The 23,997-nt window shown below is 32.2% G+C and overlaps 2 protein-coding genes across 2 annotated transcripts in view; one reads left to right on the top strand and one right to left on the bottom strand.

Moving 5' to 3' along the window:
- The window catches only part of LOC110020504 (eukaryotic translation initiation factor 4E-1-like), a 9,205-nt gene extending 617 nt beyond the window's left edge, over positions 1 to 8,588 (bottom strand). Inside the window, exons 1-3 of the mRNA XM_020718631.1 lie at positions 8,273 to 8,588; positions 846 to 1,011; positions 371 to 496 (exon numbers count right to left, since the gene is read on the bottom strand). Of these exons, the coding sequence (XP_020574290.1) occupies positions 371 to 496; positions 846 to 1,011; positions 8,273 to 8,562 (582 nt within the window). The 5' untranslated portion in view covers positions 8,563 to 8,588. The remainder of the gene's footprint in view (positions 1 to 370; positions 497 to 845; positions 1,012 to 8,272) is intronic.
- A 13,675-nt stretch (positions 8,589 to 22,263) lies between these two features.
- LOC110020494 (probable glycerol-3-phosphate acyltransferase 3) overlaps positions 22,264 to 23,997 on the top strand; it is a 16,479-nt gene continuing 14,745 nt past the window's right edge. Inside the window, exon 1 of the mRNA XM_020718621.1 lies at positions 22,264 to 22,812. Within this exon, the coding sequence (XP_020574280.1) occupies positions 22,264 to 22,812 (549 nt within the window). The remainder of the gene's footprint in view (positions 22,813 to 23,997) is intronic.

Below are 23,997 nucleotides of genomic sequence, written 5' to 3'. Positions count from 1 at the left end.
AGCATAAATCTAAAAGTTTCCACATATTTATTATAAAAGAGAAAAAAATATTAATTTGAGTTGATGTTATAATACAATCATAAATAGAATGAGTAATTAGGAGATAAATAATAAAAAATTACTTAATATAAAATATATAAAACTAATTTTAAAATATTTTTATTAATTAAAAAAAAAATTCTTAAAATTTCATATATTTTAAGTACATTTTTTACTAAATTTGTTTAAACGAGCCAGCTTACAAACCAACAAGTCGAGTCGAGTCCGGCTTGAGCTGAGCCCGAGAAGGCTCACTAGGTAGAAACTCCCACGGCACAATTTAATAAAGTAGAAATAGAGAGGTTGGGTTGGGAGGTCTCAATCTTCTTACCTGTGCAGCTTCTTTAAATGCATTTTTTGTCCATATGGAAATTCTCTCCTGCTTTAATCGTACATTGACGACTGCTCCACATATTTCATCACCATTGTCAAACTGCTCGCCAAGCATCGCAAGTAACTACCAGGAAACAAGACCAAAAGTTTTAGGGGCCGTTTGTGATGACTTTTATTTTTAATTTTATTTTATTTATGTTTTGATATGAATCAAAACATGTTTAACATATTTGATCGCTATATGATTATTTTAAAAAAAATTGAAAACTCCAAAAGTTAATTTTGGGGTTTTCAAAAACATATTAATTTATTTTAAGAAACAATAAAAATAAAATTTAAAAACAAAACCAAAAAAAAAAAAAAAAAAAAAAAAAAAAAAACTGATACCAAACAAAAGGAAGAGAAGATTAGAGTTGAAATTTGATGAATTTATGAAATAATAGAGTTGAAATTTGATGAGATTAGGGGCATACAGTGTATAACCACAACACATCAATGCTTCCCCGCGAGCAGCTGATTGTCCACTTCCCCCCCTTTTCGCAGACTGGATCTTCCCATTTTGGCTCTATTCCACGTTTAAAACAGTGGAAGTCTGCCCCAACAGCCAGCCTGCTTGGCTGATGAATGTTATTGTAAAGTCTGGCAACCAGTAGTTAGAGCAGACTGCTTCAGTTCACAAACATGAAATGGAAGAAGGGAAGCTGATAGATAGTGTTAGGATCATACAAAAGTCTTCTGGTAAAACACAACTTATCATGCAAAGCACAATTCATGAAAAACCTCAAAAATACCAAATTGGAGAAAAATTCAATTTGATTAATAATGTTTGGATAATGTTTATACATGCTTGAATTGACCGGGTCGAGGCTCAATCAGGTAAAAATGGCCTAAACCTGTCCCCCAATTCCTCAGCAATAGAAGAGCATTGGGTCATGATTCTCATGAAACATTGCATCTTAGAATTACTATGGCATCCATGCAAGACCTCGCTGAAAGTCATGTCTCAAATATCGCTCTCAAGTTAAGGAACAACTCCCTGACATCCTTCGCAGACGTTAGAGCCTATTGTCATTATTTCATGTCAATCCAAGACACAAAACTCCAAATTTTTATTAGAACTGTCATCATGATGTAGCATAAACATTGCAATTCTTTGATTGATGATACAAGACCAAGTTAGCATAGCCAGAGGCTGAACATAAATTTCATGAATTTCCATAATGTAGTTATGATTTTTTTATGGTCAATTAATATAAGCAATAAATTAAAAACAATATAAACCCAAATCAGCCCTAGTCATTAGTGAGGATTTTCTACAAATTCAAATCCCCAAAAAAGGATCAAGCCTCCCTCTAAAGCTCCACTAGCCAACACCTAGCCACCAACTTATCAAAGTGCGTGTCAACGTTGCTAGTGGTAGCCATTGTCCACAAACCGCCATCACGACCTCCATTGTTATAGCATTGTCATCGCCTTCAAGACTACCTCTGTTGTCATCTCAAGACGTATCATTAGGTCCATAGCAATCACTACTTTGGGCATGTGACAACCATTGTCCTCAGCTTAACAGTTGCCTCGCCTTTTAGGTTTACCACTGATTTCAAATTTGAGTTTATTATTGCCTCCAACTTTATGCTTTCCAGAAATACCACCTTTCAATTTATAATAGCCATCACCCTTTAAATTTTCGTGATCACTAACTTGGAGCTTATTTTAGTCATTACATCAAGTTATTCACAACTATTTCCCATGGGTTCATTATGTCACGACATGACCTGAGAGCTTGAAATTAACCAAGGTGGGAGCAAATGATCATATTGTGATAAAATAGCAATCGAATAGTAAGAATAATAACAATAATATCCAACAATTAAAAATCCACTAATTCACAAACCATGGTAAACATCATCTAAAAAAATATATATAAAACAATCCAGATTAAAACACTAATAAAAATAAAAATGACAAAATGAAGAAACCAAACAATCTGCTACCTATTTTTAATAGTTTCTCTCCTCCTGTAAACAAATGTTTTCCTAACATTCGTGTCAATCTAATAAGTGTTCATGAAAGAACAATTAGAAAAACAATTTAAATTTAAAACAATTTAGTGAATAATTATATGTTTATATACATTAAATTATTATGCAGATGCTTAAACATGACTGCTCAAAATAATATGTTGATTAATCTATAAAATAAGCTTTATATTTTCATAAAAAGATTTATTAAATCATTTTCATTCAATTAAACTTTCTTTTTCCTATATCTTAAGTTATCTTAAGAGTACTGTTGAAAATTTGTACCAATAAAGGTATAATCATTTCCATTTTCATGCATGAATACAATAGCTTCCTTATCAAGTATCATAAGAGAGTGACCAGATTGACTTGAACATTTACTTTTCATCTTAAAATATTTAATTCCATTCAATATATTAGCGCTAGTACCCTAAACCCTAATACCCAACCTTGTCCCTACCCAACATCTTTTCCCTTTACTGGTTTTCTCCAAACCATACACCAAAAAAATTTCTTTGCCCCTCTATATCATCCCTATACGCCTTCTTCTACCTACCCAAACCCAAACACCGTCCACGCCACCTGAAAAGACAATTGTTGGAGACCTAATTGGAAGGAAATGCCATAATGTTGTTTATGAGAAATCAATAAAGAGATGTTCGAGAACCTTCTATGGAGGATGTGAGAAAAAATCCTTCAATTGCAACAGAGGCATGCCACCTCTAAGAGGAGTCAATCTAGAAGGGTCATCCATAGTCACAATTGTGAAATGGAAGATCGAAAGAATACGAAGAATCTTTTCTACCAAACATATTCCAAAGATGAAGAACCACCATCCCGCAAATTTAGAATGAAATATCAGAGAATCTGTGATCTTAAAGTAAATGTGAATTTGTCATATTTTGACGATCACTTGGATGCATATAAGTTCATCGAGTGGCTGTAGACAGTGAAATTTTTCTGTGTTGCTAGCCATCTCGTTGAATAGAATGATGAAAATAGACGCCAACAAGTCAAAAAAGAGTGCATTGTTTTGATAAAAAAATTTGAAGCATCTATGCCAGTATGAGGAAAAGTAAAAGATCATTACTTAGTTCGAGATGAAATGAGAGTAGCAGCGCTAGTACTTACTCGCACTTTATAGGCAAGATATGTTCGTAAGACCTCAACAATTATAGCAACATTATTGGATGACCTCCACACCTTACACGTAGAATTCAACCCTAGGATTGAAGAGTAAGAGTACACCCTCAGGACTACCCATGCTTTCATTTGAAAAGAAACTAATTGAGAGTGGAGAACATGTGAGGCTAACCGACATTCCCAAATTTATCCAAGCCATAAGGTGCATTAAGTGCCACAGTTTTGGGCACAGTGTAACAGATTGCCATAATAAAGTTACAATCTATTTCATTGAGCAGGGAGTTGGTGAAGAAATGACTAATGTTACAGTAGATACAGAAGAAGGTGATGACATAAAGTAGTGTGATTCTAATTAACGAAGAAGAAAAGCACATAGGTCAAGTTAAGCCCATGAGAGAGAATCCAATAGAATTAACATTGGTGGTCCAAGACGATCCTAAATTCGAGGAATTGACACTAGAAACATAACAATCCCATATAAGGGAATTTCAAACTTTTCAGATGCATAGAGTACTTCTTGTGTTTCCTCGACTGAGGAAGATTCAACATATCAAAGATGGAATCATTTGCGTCACTTTTGGAATAATATGTGAACTTATTTGGATATCAAATTCAGTTTAGCAATATACCCAATGATAGATAGTCATATAGGAGAGATAAACCACAGTGTTGAAAACTGCTTTAGGAGTTTGGTGGGAAAAAAAATCTTATAATGGGATCTCGGTCCCACCAAAGAAGAAGAAAAGACCTCTCATGAGTGGTTTTTAGTGAGATTTGCCCAACTAACCATAGATTTCGTCCCAGTGTTATATCGTCTTTACATACTTGTTTATTAAATACGCCCAACAGAGCATGAAATGTGAGAGAAATAATTTAGAGATGTAATGGTTTCCGTCCTGAACCGTGAAAATATTCATCTATCTATAGAGTCCTCTCAGGTTGTGCTAAAAAAAGAATTGATACTTGTTCTATCAGAACGTGACTTAGAATGACAATGATTACATGATCGACTTACAGGGCAGTTGCAATAACTCTGTTACCATCAACTTGCTTGACCTGATGTCATACTATCAGAATTCAAAAGCTTTGACAGATAAGGTCGAAGCTCCCCAAACCCCAACAGACTAACGCGAGGCGATGCTTCTGTGTTCCGCTGAATTGCAGATAAGGCGCTGAAGATGGGCCCAAACAATCTTTTGTTTTTCTTTTGTATGTTTTCTTTTCTATTATCCTTCATTTTTTTTAGTCATTTCTTATATGCGTGTGTGTGTTTGTGTTAAGGTTTGGAAGACAGTTTTTGGATAGGTTATTTAGGATAGTTGCCGACATTCGTTTCTCCCTTCCAGTGTTATATCCGAGGGTAGAGTGGTACTCCAACTTTATCTTGTTTCCAAAGTGGTAATTTATCCTTCCACAACACTTCTGCATCCCTCCCTCTTTGCTACCACACATTCCTTTCCATTGCAACCATCCAGGCAATAGCCTTTTGTTGTTCTTCTGCAGTTTTCTCACTTTTCTCACTGTCGCCATCCTAGCCAGCCAACCTTTTATTGTCTTACAGTCCACCGCATCCCCATACGCTGCCACTGCCCTCCCCCTTGCTGCATAAGTCCAGAATATTACTTCTCCTGCTGTCTGGCCTTTGCCCAGCCCCTCGCCCTTACTTTCACCATGCAATATAGCCCATCTTCTCACTGTTCCGGCAGTTTCTTACCTCCCGTTTGCGATCACCATCGCCCCAATTCTGCCACCCTACCTTCCAGCCCATCCACTGCCCTTTGCTACCTCTCCGGAGGTCCGAACCCTCGCCAATCACCGCCACCCCAAGATTCGCCTTAGTTTGATTTGGTGTTGTCATTTGTAGCCATTTTCTATTTCAAAGTGTTGTGTTTATGGTCATTTCTTATTTCTGTTTGTGTGATTGTAATCCTTTATTTTGGATTCAACAATAATATTTGTTATTCCTGTTGTTGTTTGGGTTAACTTAAGTATCAATTTCCTTAATCATTTTCACCACTGCTCATTGAGCTCATGGAACTACTGAGTTATGAAATCTCTGGTGCAATCCATGTCGCTCACAACTTCTCGATGGCTAGGTTTTTCTCCTTGCATTACTCTTCTTCTTATTTATGGCATGATCCACGTTCACCACACGCTTTCAGGGTGTTGAACCCAGATTTATCCTTGAATCACACCCAAAGAATATAGTGTTATGAAGGAGAGAGAATGGGAAAGGATATAAAGAGAAAGAGATGGATGAGCAACTGGGTCGAGACAACAGAGTAATATAGAGGAGATTGGAAAGGTTTTCTCCCTAATTCCAATGATTAAAAGATTGAAATCAGGATCATCAATTTGAGGTTTGAAGAAAGGTTTTCTCCCTAATTCCAATGATTAGAAGATTGAAATCAGGATCATCAATTTGAGGTTTGAATCATGGATCCTGGCCCTCACTGTTTATAATTAATATCTCTTGTTTATAGGGGTAAATCCTTAAAAAATTACATATTTAAGCCTATACCAGTCTTAGGACTAAATAGGGGTGAATCCTCAAAATGAAGTATTTAAGCTTATACCATTCCTAGGTCCTTAGGTACATCTAACTGTATTTAATGGTCATATCCCCACCAAAGTTGGGGTCATGGAGAACACTTCCCCTGGTTGACTTCTTAACTGAAAGGAAAGGCCCTTTGCCTTTATTTGCCCTGACACTCGGGCTCTCGTACTTAGCAACTTGCACTCGACCACTCATACTCAACCTACTAGTGCTCTGACTTTTGCCTAGTTGCCTGACATATCGAGTTGACCTTTTATTATCCTCTTTAGGCCTCATCTGCCTGGCAAGTTCTTGTTGATAAACGGGTTGAGAGCCGTTTGATCTCTGGTAGTCCCGATAGCCACTTTTGTTCATGCACTTATATTTTCCTAAAGTTTTTGTCTATTCTTCATTTATATTTTCATTAAAAATGGCATTTGTTATGCAAATTTCATCTTTCTCAATATATTTTCAAATTCTCAATATTAATACAATGATTAGTGGATGTCAAAGCTAATGAAATTTACTGATTGATAGTCAAGATTTCCTCCCTTCTATTACTACTCTATCTAATGGCATCGTCATTTAGCTCACCCACTACCATATTGACTTCAGCAAATACACTTCCATCTCGCTTCAAAATTTTAATGAAATGCCTTTCAGCTTGAAAAATATCATTAGGTATCTTTTTCTATTTTATGAGAAATAGTATTATCCATTTTGCATTTGTTCATTTTGATATCTGATGTCCAAGCCCTATTTAATTGGTCCCACCTAAGGTATAAGTAAGTTTTCACTTTTATAGATTATTATTCTTATGTTACATTATCTTATATGCTTAAATGCAAATAAAAAGTGTTATCTATATTAAAAAATTTCTATCAGTCACGTTCGTTTTAACATTGTATTAGCAAAATTTTGTAGCTATTTACATTGCCAATGATTCTATTATTTATAAATATACTACACATATAATCATAGATTGTCACGCCACTAAATATGTTGTGCTAACCAAAAAGTTACTACTCATAATTTAAGTTTTTTTCACTCATGTTTAAGTTTTAGCATTTGACAATTATCTTTATCAAAACTCTAGAAAACTTCAATTTATTTTGGTTATGTATCATTTTGGAATCTAAAGGCTTTCGTTTGAGTAGATCTAAAACTGAATATATAGAACACATTTTTAGTAGTAGCTCTAGTAGTATAGTTGTAACTATTGGTAATCAAATCATTAAAAGATGCGAACATTTTAGATATCTCGGGTCTATTGTTCAAAATGATGGTGATATAGATGGGGATATTATTAGTAGAAATTATTTAGATGGGGATATTATTAGTAGAATTCAAATTGGTTGGTTGAAGTGGAGGAATGCATCTGAACTATTGTGTAATAGCAAAGTACAAATTAGGCTTTAAGAAAATTTTATAAGATTGTGGTGAGACCAACAATACTTTATGGAGAAGAATGTTGGCCTTTAAAAAAGAAGCATAAAACATAGTTGAGGGCTACTGAGATGGGAATTCTTAGGTGGATGAGTGGCTTTACATTTAGAGACAATATGCAAAATGAATCTATCCGTGAAAGAGTTGATGTAGCTCCAGTGGAAGACAAGATTAGAGAGAGTCGTCCTACATGGTTTGGGCACATTAAACATCGACCAACCAATGATCTGGTTAGGAGAGTAGATGTTATAGATTCGACTTATGTTAAGAAAAACAGAGGTAGACCTAAAAAGACTTTGGACATATTGTATAAAAAAAATCTTAATCTATTAGAGTTGAATGAAAATATGACACTCAATAGGACACAATGTAGCTGACACTCTTTAGTGGGATAAAGGCTTTTGGAGCTAATTGATATATATGCTCTAGCATTGGCAAAACGTTAACCTAATAGATAACTAACTATATTGAGAAACATGAGAAATATGCTAGAATAAAATACTGATGGAGATTTGATCTCCTTTATTTGTTCTTTCTTTGTACTCTCATTTATACTGCCAAACTTATTCAAGAAAGACAATACTTTTTCCCCTGGGCCACCTCTGATAACGAATCTACTAAAATTAAATCATCCCATCCCATGTCATCAAACAGCTCACCCTAAAGGCCAAAAATCAACGCATAATTTAATGACGAAGATTATCAAATACCCTCGCAATCGATAGATTCAAGCACAGAGACTGCGAGACATTACCCCCAAAAGTCCTCGACTGTTGACAATGTGTGGACGGGGATAATGGAGCTTCCCCAGGCTGCACCTTTCGTCTTGCCAGAGGGATTGTTGAACCAAAATGTCCAGGAATGCTCCAGCGGGTGCCTCCGCAGAGTCCTTCCAAAACTTCCCCCCTTCGCCGGTGATGCCGCTGCGCCCGTGAAGGTCTGATCACCGGCGACGTTGTTCTCTTCCGCTGCAGGATGAATTGCCGTCTCATCAGCAGGCGTAACCTTATTCCTTGATTCGAATGCCATCTTCGTCTCCTCCATCTCCTTCCACACTCCCCTGAGCCTTTCATGACTCTGTACGAGAGAACAATTTATTCATATTAAATTTCTTTAAAAGGGAAAAATTGTAGTGTAGAGCAGTGGGCCCCATTTCTAATTTTTTGTTTTTTAAAAAAATCTTATAGAGCACAATTAAAATTGTATGCGTTGTCCGCACAGAATAATCGCTTATTTATAGTGTTTTTTCGTATCACATCAGAACTCCTCTATTACTATTTTTTAAAAATGAAACACGTTTTTTAAAGATAATTAAAGTGATATAAAAGAAAAAAAAAATAGAAGTCAAATGTTGAATATGTAAATACATAAGAATTATAAGTTGTATATGTAAATCTTACTTTCTTTATTTATTAAAAGTACATCAAAATATATTTGCTGCCATAAAGCATGATCATAAAAAGCTATTTGCACTAAATGACATTTAAAATTTGACATAATAACCATGGAGGCTAATTTGGAATTGAATTTATCTAATTTATAATTTAAATAAAAAAATTAAATTATCTCGAAAAATATATGATATTATTTTACCAAATAAATTATAAATGAAATAAAAATATGTATCATGTATTTGCATTTGCTTGATTCAAATATGACAAATGAATCAAAATTTGAGCTAAGATATACATATTCCTCATGTTGAATGATTAAACCAATTTGATTTTTTTCATAAAATTCACGAATTGGAAGCCATTCGATGAGTCACCAGTGACAAGTCGTTCCATTGATGATAAGAGCTTGAGAAGAAACCTAATTAAAAGAAGGTTGTCGAAATTGAATTTATACAATGATAGCACTGAGTATGTGGTACTCAGCATGCAAACTCAGCAGATTAGTAGACCAATACACAAGTAGTACTCATCCAACAAAATTCATTAAACATGAAAGAGAAGTACTCTAATTGTTTGTTTTTTTGAAAATTTACATACATAACATTGAATTCTTATGCATTTACATATATTTTTACACCTCTAAGCACCTTAACCTATATATGAAAAGCTGGATTACACTATTTCCATATTTCATACATATGGAAAGATGATTAGGGTGCAAAAAGACAAAGTTTGGTTGTGAGACAAGTAAATGCAAGAGAATTGCATGCGATGCATGTAAATTCCCAATTTTTTTTCCCTCTTTTAAGTGATGCTCATTTGAGGCAATCATACCAAAAGAGGTTGAGACTTATGTAGCTCATTCATTGGCATTGACCTTAGCTCTAACCTATAAATAGAGAATCTTGTTACAAAAATCAGATAGAAAATTCTTTTTCTCATGTTCTAGAGAGATGTTCTCTTTCTCTCTCTCTCTCTCACATGCACACACACACACACAAAGACACAAAGACACGCTCATGCACTCTTTGAAACTGTGTATGTTTCGGTCTTTCATTTTCTTGCAAATAGTATCTCAAACTTATATATAATAATTTTTTTGAAATTCAGGCTAATTTTATTGAGCTTTTATCATTTTTTTTAATTTATTTAGATCTTAAATAAGATTCAACTTATCTTTCACTTAACAACTTTGGTTTAAATATTCTTTAAAATATAAGTGGAATCGAGGCTCAACACATAAAATAGATTATTGGTGATCATGAATTCATGATTAATGGGATCATACTCCATTATGCTAAAAGTATAATGATAATGCTATTTTTAACTAGCTTTAGAGAATGGAAGATTATCTCATAAATGTAGTTCAAATAAAGCATTTCTCTCAAGATGCTTCTTATCCATAATCACTTTTCACATCAACAAATTAATCATATAATTAAGATGATGTTTGTATTTTATTAAACACCTCAATTTCTCTAATTTATTTGCGGATGATATCTCTGTTAAATCTATGAAGAAAACAACACAAAGATATCGTAGGAGAGACCAATCCTAAGAAATGCTCAATTGGCTACTAACTTCTCACTTTTAAATGTGGTGGAAATGGTGTTTTAAGACGATAACATTTTATTTAAAAAGGAAGAAAGCAGCACAAAGATATCCTAAGAGAAACCAATCCTAAGAAATGCTCAATTAGCTACTAACTTCTTACTTTTAAATATGGTGGAACGACCTCTAATGGTGTTTTAAGACGATAACATTTTATTTAAAAAGGGTATATTAGGTCCAACCAACATGTGGCTCACTTCATATATTACATCTCATATCTAGTCATGAATGATGTGGTAAGGTGTCACCTTCATTTTACCACTTCTAAAAAAGCTATATTGATATAATTCTCTAGGCCTCCTATACTAAACATACTTTGTATCTTTCAAAATGCAATTTGTTAACCAATATTGTGCTGCAAGAAAAAAAAATCAATCTAAAAATTTATGAGCTCCATTATTTGAGGCAGCGACCTTGTCTCGATAATTTATCACTCATTTTCAAAATTATAAGCTAGACGTGCAAGACTTTGAGGCGATAATTGCACAAATTGCACTCACTTAAGCTTTCTACCATAAACTTATTTATTACATTAGTTATAAAATTGAGCTATTAGTTGTATAAGTTATTCAAACTCACTAATAGCCCTATTAAGAATGAAGAATAAGATCAATTAGTTTCAACTTAAGAGCCGTATACTTGAAAGCTTGATGAATGTTTCCAATAACCTCAAACTGGAAAATATGAGGTGAAGTGTCATCATAAAAAGCCACACAATAAGTAGTACTTTTGTTTGAGCAATTTTCCTGATATATTAACAAAATAAAATAAAATAAAAACTAATGTCTCATTATTCCTGAAGGGATATATGGAAAACTAACTAAATTGTTCTTCTTGCACTTATTTGTAGTCTTATTAATTATTTAAATTTGTGAAAAAAATATACTAATTATTCCTTATCAATGTGTCTGACACCAAACCACCCCAACCCAAATGAATGTTATGCCTTTCATATTAACCATAAAGATGAAAAAAAAGAAGTTTATAAATATTGTTCCTTTCAAAATCTTGTTGAAAGATATATCAAATATGGAAAGTTAAAATATTTTAACATATTAAAATAGGATAGCTACCGAAAGCAATTGACCATAGAGTTTAATTAATAAATAGAATAACAAGTTGCTATTTTTGTCAAGTTCATAAAATTTGAATGAATTTTATCATAGATTCAATTATTTATTTAAAAACGATTAAAGTTGATGGAACAATGGTGCAAATAAGAGTAAAGAAAGATTCAAGGATTAAAAAAGAAGTTTATGAAGAATGGAAATCAAAATCATAAAAGATCTACCATGCTGTGGTGCTTGACTTTGTAAGGCTACAAAGGGCATACCAATGTTGGAAAGAATAATCCATCATACCTCAAATGCTTCATGCTACATAAATCATTGTGATTTATGCAATTCTTAATACAGATAAGATTGAATATGTAAGTCTATTAAGCTTATAGAGACTAAGAATATGTAAAGGTTTTCTTATCTCTTGCTCAATGATTAGGACTTTGATCAATATTCACTAATAAAGATTGAACAAAAATGGGTGACTTATTTACTGATGCTCAAATGATAACATTTATTATCAATATTAAAATTGATAGTATTTTAGTCAATATTGAGTGTTCAATTAATATTATTTTAAGGGGTACAACAACGATCGTCACATTATAGGACTTCTTTAGCATTTCTTAGGACATCACAATGAGAAATTACTCTCATCTCTCTCTTGTCAAATTAGATATATATGGCTCCTTTTATGCTTAATGGCCTAACTAACTTAGCATTGACATAATAACTTCATATTATATTTTTTTAGGTTATTGGCTACTAAATATATTTAAAGCACTTTTGTTGTAACTTCATCATCACTTGTGAAGAACAAATTTAACAATGGGAATGCTATCTAAAGCTAAAATGATCAATATAAGAGGACATTCAAAAACTTGAGTAGGAAAAAAGTTGTTCTTTAAGAAATTGAACTAGCTAAGAAAGATATTAGCATGAATAACACTTTTAAAAGGACACTACGAATTAATGTACAAGTTAAAGTTAAAAGATCATACACAAAGTCGTAAGATACTTGCAAAATAACATTAGTATATTCATATGGTTGGCTACTAGATTATTTAGCATTGATGCAAATGTTATAAATCATCATTTAGACATTAATAAAGTGATCGTTTTTGTTGAGAAAATGACAGGTTTATGTTACTCTAGTTAAGAAATTTTAAAATGAAGTTTAAATATACTTAGGTTATATTAGTGAGAGAGGTTTTGTATTTGGATAGTATATCTAATGCTGTAAAAGTCCCAAAATCTAATGGAAAATGAAGTTTGTTCATCAAATTCACCAATTTAAATTTGATATGTTTGATACCCACTTTCAAGAATTAATGCACTGATAGCTTAATAGTAAATTATTCAATATTAATTTTCTTATGCTTTCTCTAAGTACTATCATATAAATTAATTTGAAGGAAACTTATATTATGTTAAGGAAAAATAATATGCAACTTCATATGAAAATAATTTCTTAGAGTAGAAACTAAAAGTAAATACTTTACCTATAGAGAATCCATGATAAATTTGATAAGGTGAAAGTGATAAAACTATTGTTAATAAATTGAAGGAATTATATATGTAACGATTATAATCATCATACTAAGTTGCTTTATCTCAAGATTTGACTACAAAGATTGAATATTTTCTAAACTTCTTCAACGTGTAATATATTTTTTATAAATTGATGAATTCAACCAAGTTGTGGATAAAGTCAATACTTTTCTCACTACTACTTTATATACCTTAAACATTGTGATAAGTTGCTTCTTTTTCTGCATGTTATAGAAGAAGCATTGAAGACAATCCTCATATAGAAATATGATAAAAAATAAGTCTATATACTATATTAGAAATATTATATGAAAAGAAAAATGTGGAACTGGGCGAAACAGTGGAGTTGCTAGTTGAGGTGGCACTATAGTGCTTAAACTGATGCCATAGAGCCAGTCACGACTAGAAATAGGCGACATAGCGACATTTTGGCTCATAGTGCCCGAGATGGTTTTTGGATTATTTTTGGGTGATTTCAACCTATTCTGGGATGTTTTGAAAGCTTCTAGATGGCTTGCATGTCCCATGGAGTGGTTAAATGAATCTAGACACTTGGAAAGACTTTTGGATGAAAAGATGTGTCTCTTGGAAAAAGGTGGGGTTTTTGTGTCTCTTTAAAAAGAGTGACTTGACACCTCTCATAAAGAGGAGAAGAGGAGGCTTTGGCGTGAGTTTTAGTGCGGTGTGTGTATGTGCGTGTGTTTGTTTGTAAGGAGAGATTGGTGAGGGATTTTGAGAGATATTTGAAAGGAATTGTAAGAACTTTGCATGGATCAGCAAGAGACTTTGTTGGAGAGATTTTCTTCTTTCTTTCAAGGAAAAAAACTAAGTATCGTGTTCTTCATTATTTTATAATCATTTTAAACACTTTTCTAGTGATTTTGCTTTGATTTAAATGAAGTTTTATGTTGTGTTTTCTCCATGCTTAATGATAATTTTCCTTACTCTTTCTCCTTGAGATGAGATTTAATCATGTGTGGGATTAGAATGGTCTGAAGATTTCTTTTATTCCAAAATTGTGATGATATTTTCATCGATTCTTCATTGATTTTGCAAATGGATCACACAATGAGATTAAAATCTTTTGCTAAACATAATGACCTGGGAGGGCTATGATTTCACCAACTAGTGAGTACCACATTTCAACTTGGGCAGAGTCATCACAATCACCTGAGGGGGAGTGCAAACAGATAGGGAGATAAGTTTTGATGGGCGTAAAATTGATGTTTCTAGGGTGACAGACTAGATTTTTTGATCAATTCGGTCTAAAGTTTGGATCATAATGGTCCCTGGTAGGTCTTATAGAGAGGGCATAGTGGGTAATCTGAAAGTGAGAGGTCAGAATCTACTCAGCACAATTACACAAGCTGGTGAAAAACTCTAGGTCAGCCAATGTTGTTTGCTAGCACCGAGAGGGGGTAAGAAATAGATTTTCTCCTATTTGTCACAATACTACATTTGATTTTAAAACATTTTATTCTTACACTAATTTTGATCTCATTGCAAGGGGGAAAGAAATTTTAACTGTTTAAGATCTTTCCAAAATTTTAATCAGCCTCATTATATTTGGTTTTTATTTAATTTAGTTGATAATAATTTTAGTATAAATTAGTGAATTTAGGAAAACCAAGTTTTTCAAAAATTCCAAACTAAGACTTGATAGTAGTAAACTACAATTAGCATAAGGGATTTTTTATCTCGCTTCTTTGTGGGATCGATACTGGGTTTTTAAAGAAATGTCTATATTACTTAAAACGATACATATACTTGTGTAGTATTCTAGTGTGTAAACTATTAATAAAAAATTTTAAATCTTATAACATATCGATTTTGCACACTAGCCGCAAAGTAAAAGTTGGGTCACGGTTTTTACCATATTTTGGAAGCTAAACTACTACATAATTGTGGGTTGGGTCACTGGCGTGCATAGAAGTTGCGAGCAACTGCATGCGCTCGAGTGCAGGCGCGGAGGCATGTGTAGGTGCATGCAGTTTCATGCAAAGTGTTCTCATGTGCGCGTAATTATGGGCCTACATTTGCAAAATCTAGGTTTGTATCATTTTCTTCTCTAAATTCAACTTTTCTCCTTCCCTAGGTGGCATAAGTCTTATATCTAGAACAATATAAAAATATATATATTTCTCAAGCATAATAACACGATAAATAAAAGAATTAACATGGTATTTTAGGAGGAAAATCCATGTAAATTTATCTTGTATCATATATCACTATTAATAAAACAAAAAACCTTAACATCCATTTTACAAACATTAATACTATTAGTAGAAAGAGAAGGAAACCACTAACATTCCATCTATCATAAACAAAATTCTTATTGACATTATCAAAGGCTTTCTTCAGATCAATTTTGGCACTAAACTTCTTAGGAAAATTAATAGAAAAAATCATAACAAAATTTATTAGCCAAAATAAAATTGCGAGCAATATCACGACCTTTAATGAAAGCATCACAAACAGGATGAACAATATTTGAAAAATAATTTTAAGCCTATTAATAAAAGAATAGAAATAACTTTGTAAACTACATTACAAAGAGAAATAGACCTAAAATCATTAAAAGATTTAACATCTTACTTTTTAGAAATAAGAACAATGTCAGTATATTTATCTATATAAGGAAGATTAGAATTAAGAAAAAAAATTATTTAATAATGATAGTATAATCTCGTTTAGTAATATGTCATGTATCTTTAAAAAATTTAGAGGTAAAATCATTTCGACCAGGAGGTTTATTTGAACCAATAAAAAAATTTATGTTTATTTCATCATCAGAAAAACCTTGAAAGAGAGCAATATAATCATTCTTAGATATATAATTCATAACAGGAAAAATCTAACCATAATGATTATTAAGTAAATTAATCGAAAAAAGAGATAACAACACTCATAATACTTTCATGATGAGAAATGTAAACATCATTAACCAAGACTTCTTTAATAAAATTAAAGTTATGCCTACAATTAGCTTTTTGATAAAGGAACTTAACAACATCTTCTCCTTTAGAAATCCAAGAACATTCAACACTCTGCTTAGCCTATTTATATTCATAAAAAGAATTTTTTATAATGATATCATTTAAAATAGAGGCTTGATTAAAAAGATCCTTACAAATAAGAGAATTTTTAAGTTTGCACAAAACATCACGCTGTTTACTTTAAAGCACATGAATTTACTTAGAATTTTTTAACTTATTGCATAAATCAAACATTGGATCACGTTTAATAGGAGAATTCCAAGTATCATTAATAATAGATAAAAAATTAGAAGAATTTCTCCAAAAATTTTTGTAGAGGTATCTACAATGAGGTCAGCTAGAATTACCTAAAGATATAAAAATAGGACGTTGATCAGAAGAAAAATGTTCTATAACATTAAAAAAGAATGAAGAAAAGAATTAAGCTAGGCAGTAATACAAAAAACCCTATCTAACAAACATTTAATAGGATTTGCAACTGATTATTAAACCAATTGTATGAAAAGACAGTATTATGTAATTTAATAAAACCAGAATAATAATTCAATTATTAAAATCAGAAAGCCTGCTAAGAATGAGAAGATTACCCTCAAGTTTTTCATCAGGTTTTTTGTTACAGCTGAAATCACCTAATAAAAGCCAAGGGTCGTTAATGTTTAACTCAACAGAATTAATAAAATTTCACAAATATTTCCTGACAGAAGCATTGATACACCAACAAAATGTGCAATTTTATGTATATATTTTATGCTTAAATTTGGTGATATTGCACTTTAAAGAATGATACTTTCATGTGTTGTAAGTATATTGATTTTAAGCATTTGGAGCAAAAAGGAGGAAAGTTGGAATGAAAATACAATTTTTCAGCATCCTGGTGCCAGATGTGCCAGAATCAAGAGAACAACGCGGAACTCCAGTAGACTGGCGCCAGAGGGGCTAGAGACAAATTAAGATGGATTGCGGTGGTTATTGACCATATTTGAGCGGTTCTAGAAGGCTCCGAACAATTAAAACGCTTAATGGAGTGATTCAATGCATCTAGACACTTTGGAAAGACTCATGAATGAAGAGATATGTCTATTGGATAAAGGGGCTTGTCTCTTGATGTGAAGAGGCGTGCCTCTTGGGAAAAAGAAGGAAATTTTGAATTCCTTTGAAGAGGGGTTGACACCTGTATAGAGGCTTAGTGAGGCATGTGAAGGGTGGCGAAAAAAGGTGTGTGGCTAGTGAGTTTGTGTGTGAGGGTGGCATAAGAAGTCTTGGAGGAAGAGTTAGGTTTTTCTTCTAGAGTTGTAAGAGGAGAGGGAAGGTCAGAGATTTCTTCTTCATTACATTTCTAAAAGAGTTTGAGTGTGATTGTAAATAGAGAAAGTGCTTAAAGTGAACTTCAAGGGATTTGCTTGAGGAGAAGTGTGAGATAAGTTGTGTTTTTTCCCTTCTTTCTTTTGTAAACTTATTTTTATATATAAAATTCATATTTTGTTGCATCCTTCTCATGAATTATGAGTAGTCTTCTTTATCCTTCTCCCTAAAATGAGATATAGTTTTGTGAAGAATTAATATTGTTGTGCAAGGTTTTAAATGTCAATAAATTGTGATGATTTGAACTCTTATATTCATTTATTTTTTTGGTTTGGCCAATTGTAATGTTAAAATTTGTTGTAAAACATAATATCCAAAATGACTATGCTTTTTACAACAAGGTAAGAGTCACATTCAATTTCATGGGTGGGAATGTAGTCCATGGGTTTGAGTGCAAATAAATGGAGAAATATATTTTGATGGGCGCAAAATTGGAGATTTTAGGGTGACCGACTAAAATCCCCAATTTGGTCTAGTTGCTTGGAAACTAAAGCGAGATTGTTAACCCTTAGGGGAGGGAAAAGTGGGAGCTCTAGAGTGGAAGCTAATATCCTCTCATCCAAACCATGGATTTAGGGACTAAACTCTAGATTAGTCAATGTTCTTTATGCACTCTGAGAGGGTAAATAATATGATTGCTTTTATTTGACACAATACAATTTTATATATAATTTAAAATGATTTTAGTTACTTCACTAACCATAAACTCATTGTAAGGGGGAATGCTGTTTTTTTTTAAATTTGAACTCTTCATTACAAAACTTTGGATGTTTTTTTTTTTAAATTTGAGCTCTTCATTACAAAACTTTGTTTAGTCTTAGTAAGTTTAAGTTTGGAGTTTAGAAAATAGCTTAGTTAACTTAGTTCTTTTATCTGCATTTCATTTAGTATACATTAAATTTACTTTAGATTTTTTTTATTACTTAAGTTTTTAGAGTTTGAATATTGTGTTTGATGTTACAACCATAAGAATTTCCAACTTCCTATAGGACAAATACTCATGACTCCATTAAAGTTCTTTATTACTTGAGTGACACTTATACTTGCGTAATTATCAGGTTTGGCAGCTTAAGGATTTTAAAATATAAAATTATTTATACTGAAGTGATTTTTATTGTGATTAAACTATATATTTATTAATTGTGCTATCGTGTGTAAATTGTAGTATTGAAAGATATTTACAACGCATACACAAAAACCCTGCATCAAACATCATTATCAACATAAATAATGATCATATTAAAATTAATAGAGGAAGAAAAATAAATAAAATAATGTACATATTGAGAACTATATTAAAATCAGTTAGTTATAAAATCTGATAGTTTCACTTAACTAAAATTTTGCCATTAATAACATAAGTAAAATTGTGAACATTACATTCATTTGGAAATAACTTAAAATAATTTTAGGAAATCATATTAGTTTGAAAAGAAGAGGAAAGCTAAGTTTTCAAAAGGCATAAAAAATCAACATTATAACTTTATGCCTAAGAACATTCTAAACAATAATATTTGGGAGAAACATATGAACCAAAAGGAAAAGCAAGAACATTCTAAACAATATTTGGGAGAAACATATGAACCAAAAGGAAAAGAAAAGATTAATTGAAAAAGAATGCTAACAAAAATATTAGCAGAAGAAAGTATAGTGCCAACAACAACATTACGATTTCTCTATCCATTCCAGAAACAAATCGTAAACTCGAAATAACTTCAACAATCCACATCCACATTAGAAATAGGAACATTACCTGATTTGTTATTACTAGAAGAGTTTAATGCTGTTTGGCCTTCCTTTTTTGGGCATCGGAATAGGGACCATGGGAAGACAACTAGAATTAACATTAGAACATTACCAAAAATATTAAAGAAGAAGAAACATTGCCCACCAAACTACCTCTTCAATGATTAAGAGAAAGGGTAGAGCTATTCAAAGTAGAGATTCTCACAGTAATATTAGAGTTTATTGGCAACCTCTTAGCAGCTACCACTTGTGAATTATCATTATCGTTAATTGAATGTAAATATTCTTGATAAAGCATATTTGAATCATTTGTCATGAGAGATTCCTTATTTAGTCTAATAGTTGTTAAATAATTATCAGAAATAATTTCACCATCTTCTTCTTCTGAAATTAAATTATTCTCAGTCTATAGGAATATTAAGATCAGGAGGTTTGATTAAAACAACATTAGAAACAAAAGAAACCACAGTAATGGAAACAACATTAGAAACCACAACATTAGAGACAATATTATGAACCACATCCTCTAAAATAAGATAAGTAATAACTCTATTCAAAATAGAAGGAACCACAAAATTTGGGATGCTATTAGAAACAACAATATTTAAAACAGGAAAATTGAAGTTTTAAATCAAATAAAATAGAAGGGACTACTGCTTAAACAACAGATATATCAACATTCATAACAGGTAAAATAGGGGCAGAGATATTCCTTGCACGATTCTTATTAATGTTCTTATTATTTCTCTTATAAAAGGAAAAACATGATATTATTTGAGGAAGTGTGGACATTGTTGAGAACCATGGCCAAATGTAGAATAAGATTTTCAAATATTAGGTTTCCATTCATAGATGACTGGTTGTTGCATATCATGTCCTTTATAGTTCAGAGTAATAAATTCTGGAAAAGATAAATCAATATTGGTTTGAATGCTAACGTAAGAAAAAAATTAACTTAGAGTCATTTTTGTTGTTAATGAATCAACAACAAGAGGAATGTCCAACTTGCTAGCAATCATAAAGATTTAATCCTCGGACCAACAACATAAATGTAAAACGACAAACGAATCCATAATGGAATAGGAGGGCCCAATAAAGACATATCAACATCCTCCATGCAATTAAATTTGAAAAGAAAGAACCCCTTGTTTAAGAAAAAAGTTCAAAAGGTCTTTTTAGTTATCATAATTTGCTTATAACTTGCAAGAGATTGCCATAAAGGGCTTTTTACCCAGGGAGTAACCAACCAAAGCCAAAGACCACTGCTTAGAAACATCTTGGATCTCTTCATATGAAAAAATAACATTATCCTTCAAACAGGGAACATAAGATAATTTAATAATTGAGGAGTTAAAAATGTGAGAAAACATTAAGTTTTTTCAATTCAAGGATGAGAAAAGTCCTTGAGAGAGACTAGAAGAAGAAAGTGATGAAAATGATTGTAAATCCATGGAATAAATAAAGGGCTATGCCCCTAAAACTAATGAACCGTCAAAAATTGCACAGAGAAACAAAATACCTAAAAGCTAATTCCCCGAAAAGAGGAACAAGATCGGAAAGAAAAGAAAATAAAAACATAGAAGGGATTAAGGGGAGATTAGTACTCTCCAGTAACTCAAACCATAGAGATAAAATGAAGGAGAACTTCCCTAAGGAAGGGAAGGAGAAACCTTCGAAAGAAACCTTAGGATCACCTCCCAATAGCCTCGGAACATAGCTCTTTAAGCACTTCTCTTTCTATAGGCAGTCTTCATTTTTGAAACGCAATTCTTACAAAATGTGAATTATTAATCAAATATTTTGAATTACTTAATATGTGTAAATTCAAATTTAAATATTTACTTACATATCACTCAATTTCTATATATTTACATATCTAAGATTTAAATTTTAATTTTTACGAATATATCACATTACATTTGTTTGTAAATTTACCCAATAGTATATATATATATATATATATATATAGAGAGAGAGAGAGAGAGAGAGAGAGAGAGAGAGAGAGAGACACACACGGTGTAGAGATGAGGCTTTGTATCGTGGCGACACATGCCATGACGACCAATTTATCAATTTTGCCAAATTTATTTTAATTTTGTCATTTTTTAATGTTAAATTAAATAAAATGCAATTCCTTATATCAGTATGATAATTAACCATTCTATATGTTTTTCATATTATGAACTTAATGAAACATAATGGTAAGACATAATGAACTCCAAACAAATTATATAGATATGTATTATCATTATCTTTAATGTATGAAGAAAGTTATGGTTGATGCAAATCGTGGAGATATACTTATTATTTTGCTTACAAGCATATTTTTTTATGGATTTTTTTGATTCGACTCGATTCGTCAAGTTAAGAATACATTGTTGATATGAGCAATATCAATTTAGCTTGAGATTCACTAAAGACTTGTTTGTGGCAGTTTATCCGCTTCGACAGTTTTTTGAAAACGTTACCTCACCGTTTGGAAACTTCATTTGAACATTTTATCCGAAAACACAGTTAATTTTTTACACTAAATGCAGAATACAGGCCGAACCCCGTGGTACTGATGTGGATAAACACAAACTACCCCAAACAAAGCCTTAGTTAAAGCAAGCTAACTTGTACTTTATTTATTACGCCTGCATGCCAAAAGATCCTAGTTTCAAGTTAGAAGCCGTGCAAGTTCAAATGACTTGTATGCCGCAACAACTAATAGTATTTAATTAAACCTTCCACAAAATCTTTCTGCCACCATTGTCAAGATTTTGCTCGGACGTAGAAAAAGAACCAAGACCTAATGGCTTGATTAATAGCTTCTTTATTAACCACAGCCACCAAAACAGAGTGCGGTTTTGGCCAAAGTGAGAACAAGCTCATTGTCTCTTTATATTACAGATTGAGATCCTTCATTAAATTTATCAAGTTAAAGTGATCCTTCACCTAACACAGATAGAGTAGAGAAATGGACATATTTTCTTGCTTAGCCAAGTATAAAAAACAAAAACAAAAGAAAGAAATCCAGAGAGCACAATGGAGAAGCTTCGCCCAGAAACTGTAGTTCTGGAAGTGGAAGGGGGACTGTTGAGATCCTCTTCTACGTTTCCATACTTCATGCTTGTGGCCATAGAAGGAGGAGGGTTTCTTAGAGGACTTATTCTTCTTCTTTTGTACCCTGTAATCCACTTCATGAGCAATGAGTTGGGGCTCAGGGTTATGGTGATTGTGTGCTTCTTGGGAGTGAGGAAGAATGGATTCAGGGTTGGAAGGACGGTGTTGCCAAAGTTCATGTTGGAGGATATGGGACTTGAGGAGTTTGAAGTTGTGAGGAAGGTGAAGAGGAAGGTGGGGGTGACAGAGATGCCAAGGGTGATGGTGGAAAGTTTCTTGGGGGATTATTTGGGGGTTGAGGTTGTGGTTGGGAGAGAGTTGAAGGAGTTTGGTGGATTTTATACTGGGTTGATGGAGGATATGGAATTTAAGGATTTGGTGTTTGGAAAAGATGTTGGTGGTGGTGGTGGAGTGATGGGGCTTTGTAGCTCATCCAAGCACAACAAACACCCTGTGTTTTCGCAATGCAAGGTCTCTGTCTCTCTCTCTATTTAAATCACTCTTATGATGATATATAATAATTTTACATAAGTTACATTTGTATGGTTTTATTTGATGATTCTTTTTTAATGTGATGATTTATATAAGTTTATATAGGCGTATCTTTCTACTTGATATATAACTTTGAGTGCTAATGTCGTTGGATATAGTCTCATTATGGATGGTTGGTTGGGAAATAGAGTCTCAAATTAGTTTAGAATAGTTAAATAAGGCATATTAGGTGTGAAGCTAAGGAAATAATGATTGAAAAAAAGCATAAGAGTTCATAGTATTGATTGATTGTTCATGCATTAAATTTCGGAGTATTTACATATGATGTTCCCGAAGGTATGATATTTATAAAAGAATCACCTTTTTTGCATTTTCTTTTCAAATCATTTGTGAGACATCAAAATTTAGGATAAAACTTCGACCGATAGTTTTCATGTATATTAGAGTTCCAATGATTTGATTATGACGGATATAGATATATAAATTTTTGTAGTTACATAGAGAGAGGATGATTGATTATTTTATAAATAGCAATGTCTAGGGTGGTATGCATGCAAGTGTCCCAATTTTCCATGTTAAAAATAAGATATTTAACAAAATAACATTCTTGAATAAGTTGGACCACTTTTAATATGTTGTATAACTTTACATGATTTATCTTTCATGAGAAAATTAAAGAAAGAATGATTGAAAAAAAGCATAAGAATTCAAAGTATTGATTGATTGTTTATGCATTAACTTTCGGAGCATTTACGTACGATGTACCCGAAGGTATGACATTTATAAAAGGATCACCTTTTTTGGATTTTTTTTTTTCAAATCATTTGTGAGACATCAAAATTTTTTGGATAAAACTTCGACCGATAGTCTTCATGTATATTAGATTTCCAATGATTTGATTATGACGGATATAGATATATAAATTTCTGTAGTTACATGGAGAGAAGATGATTGATTATTTTATAAATAGCAATGTCTAGGGTGGTATGCATGCAAGTGTCCCAATTTTCCATGTTAAAAATAAGATATTTAACAAAATAACATTCTTGAATAAGTTGGACCACATTTAATATGTTGTATAACTTTACATGATTTATCTTTCATGAGAAAAATATTTAAATAAGTGTCGACATGCTTGTAAATTTACAACTATATATATATATA

This window comes from Phalaenopsis equestris, unplaced genomic scaffold (genome assembly GCF_001263595.1).
Source record: "Phalaenopsis equestris unplaced genomic scaffold, ASM126359v1 Scaffold000002, whole genome shotgun sequence".
NCBI lineage: Eukaryota > Viridiplantae > Streptophyta > Magnoliopsida > Asparagales > Orchidaceae > Phalaenopsis > Phalaenopsis equestris.
The sequence above is the reverse complement of the archived record's forward strand: the minus strand, read 5'-3'. Positions and strand labels throughout refer to the sequence as shown.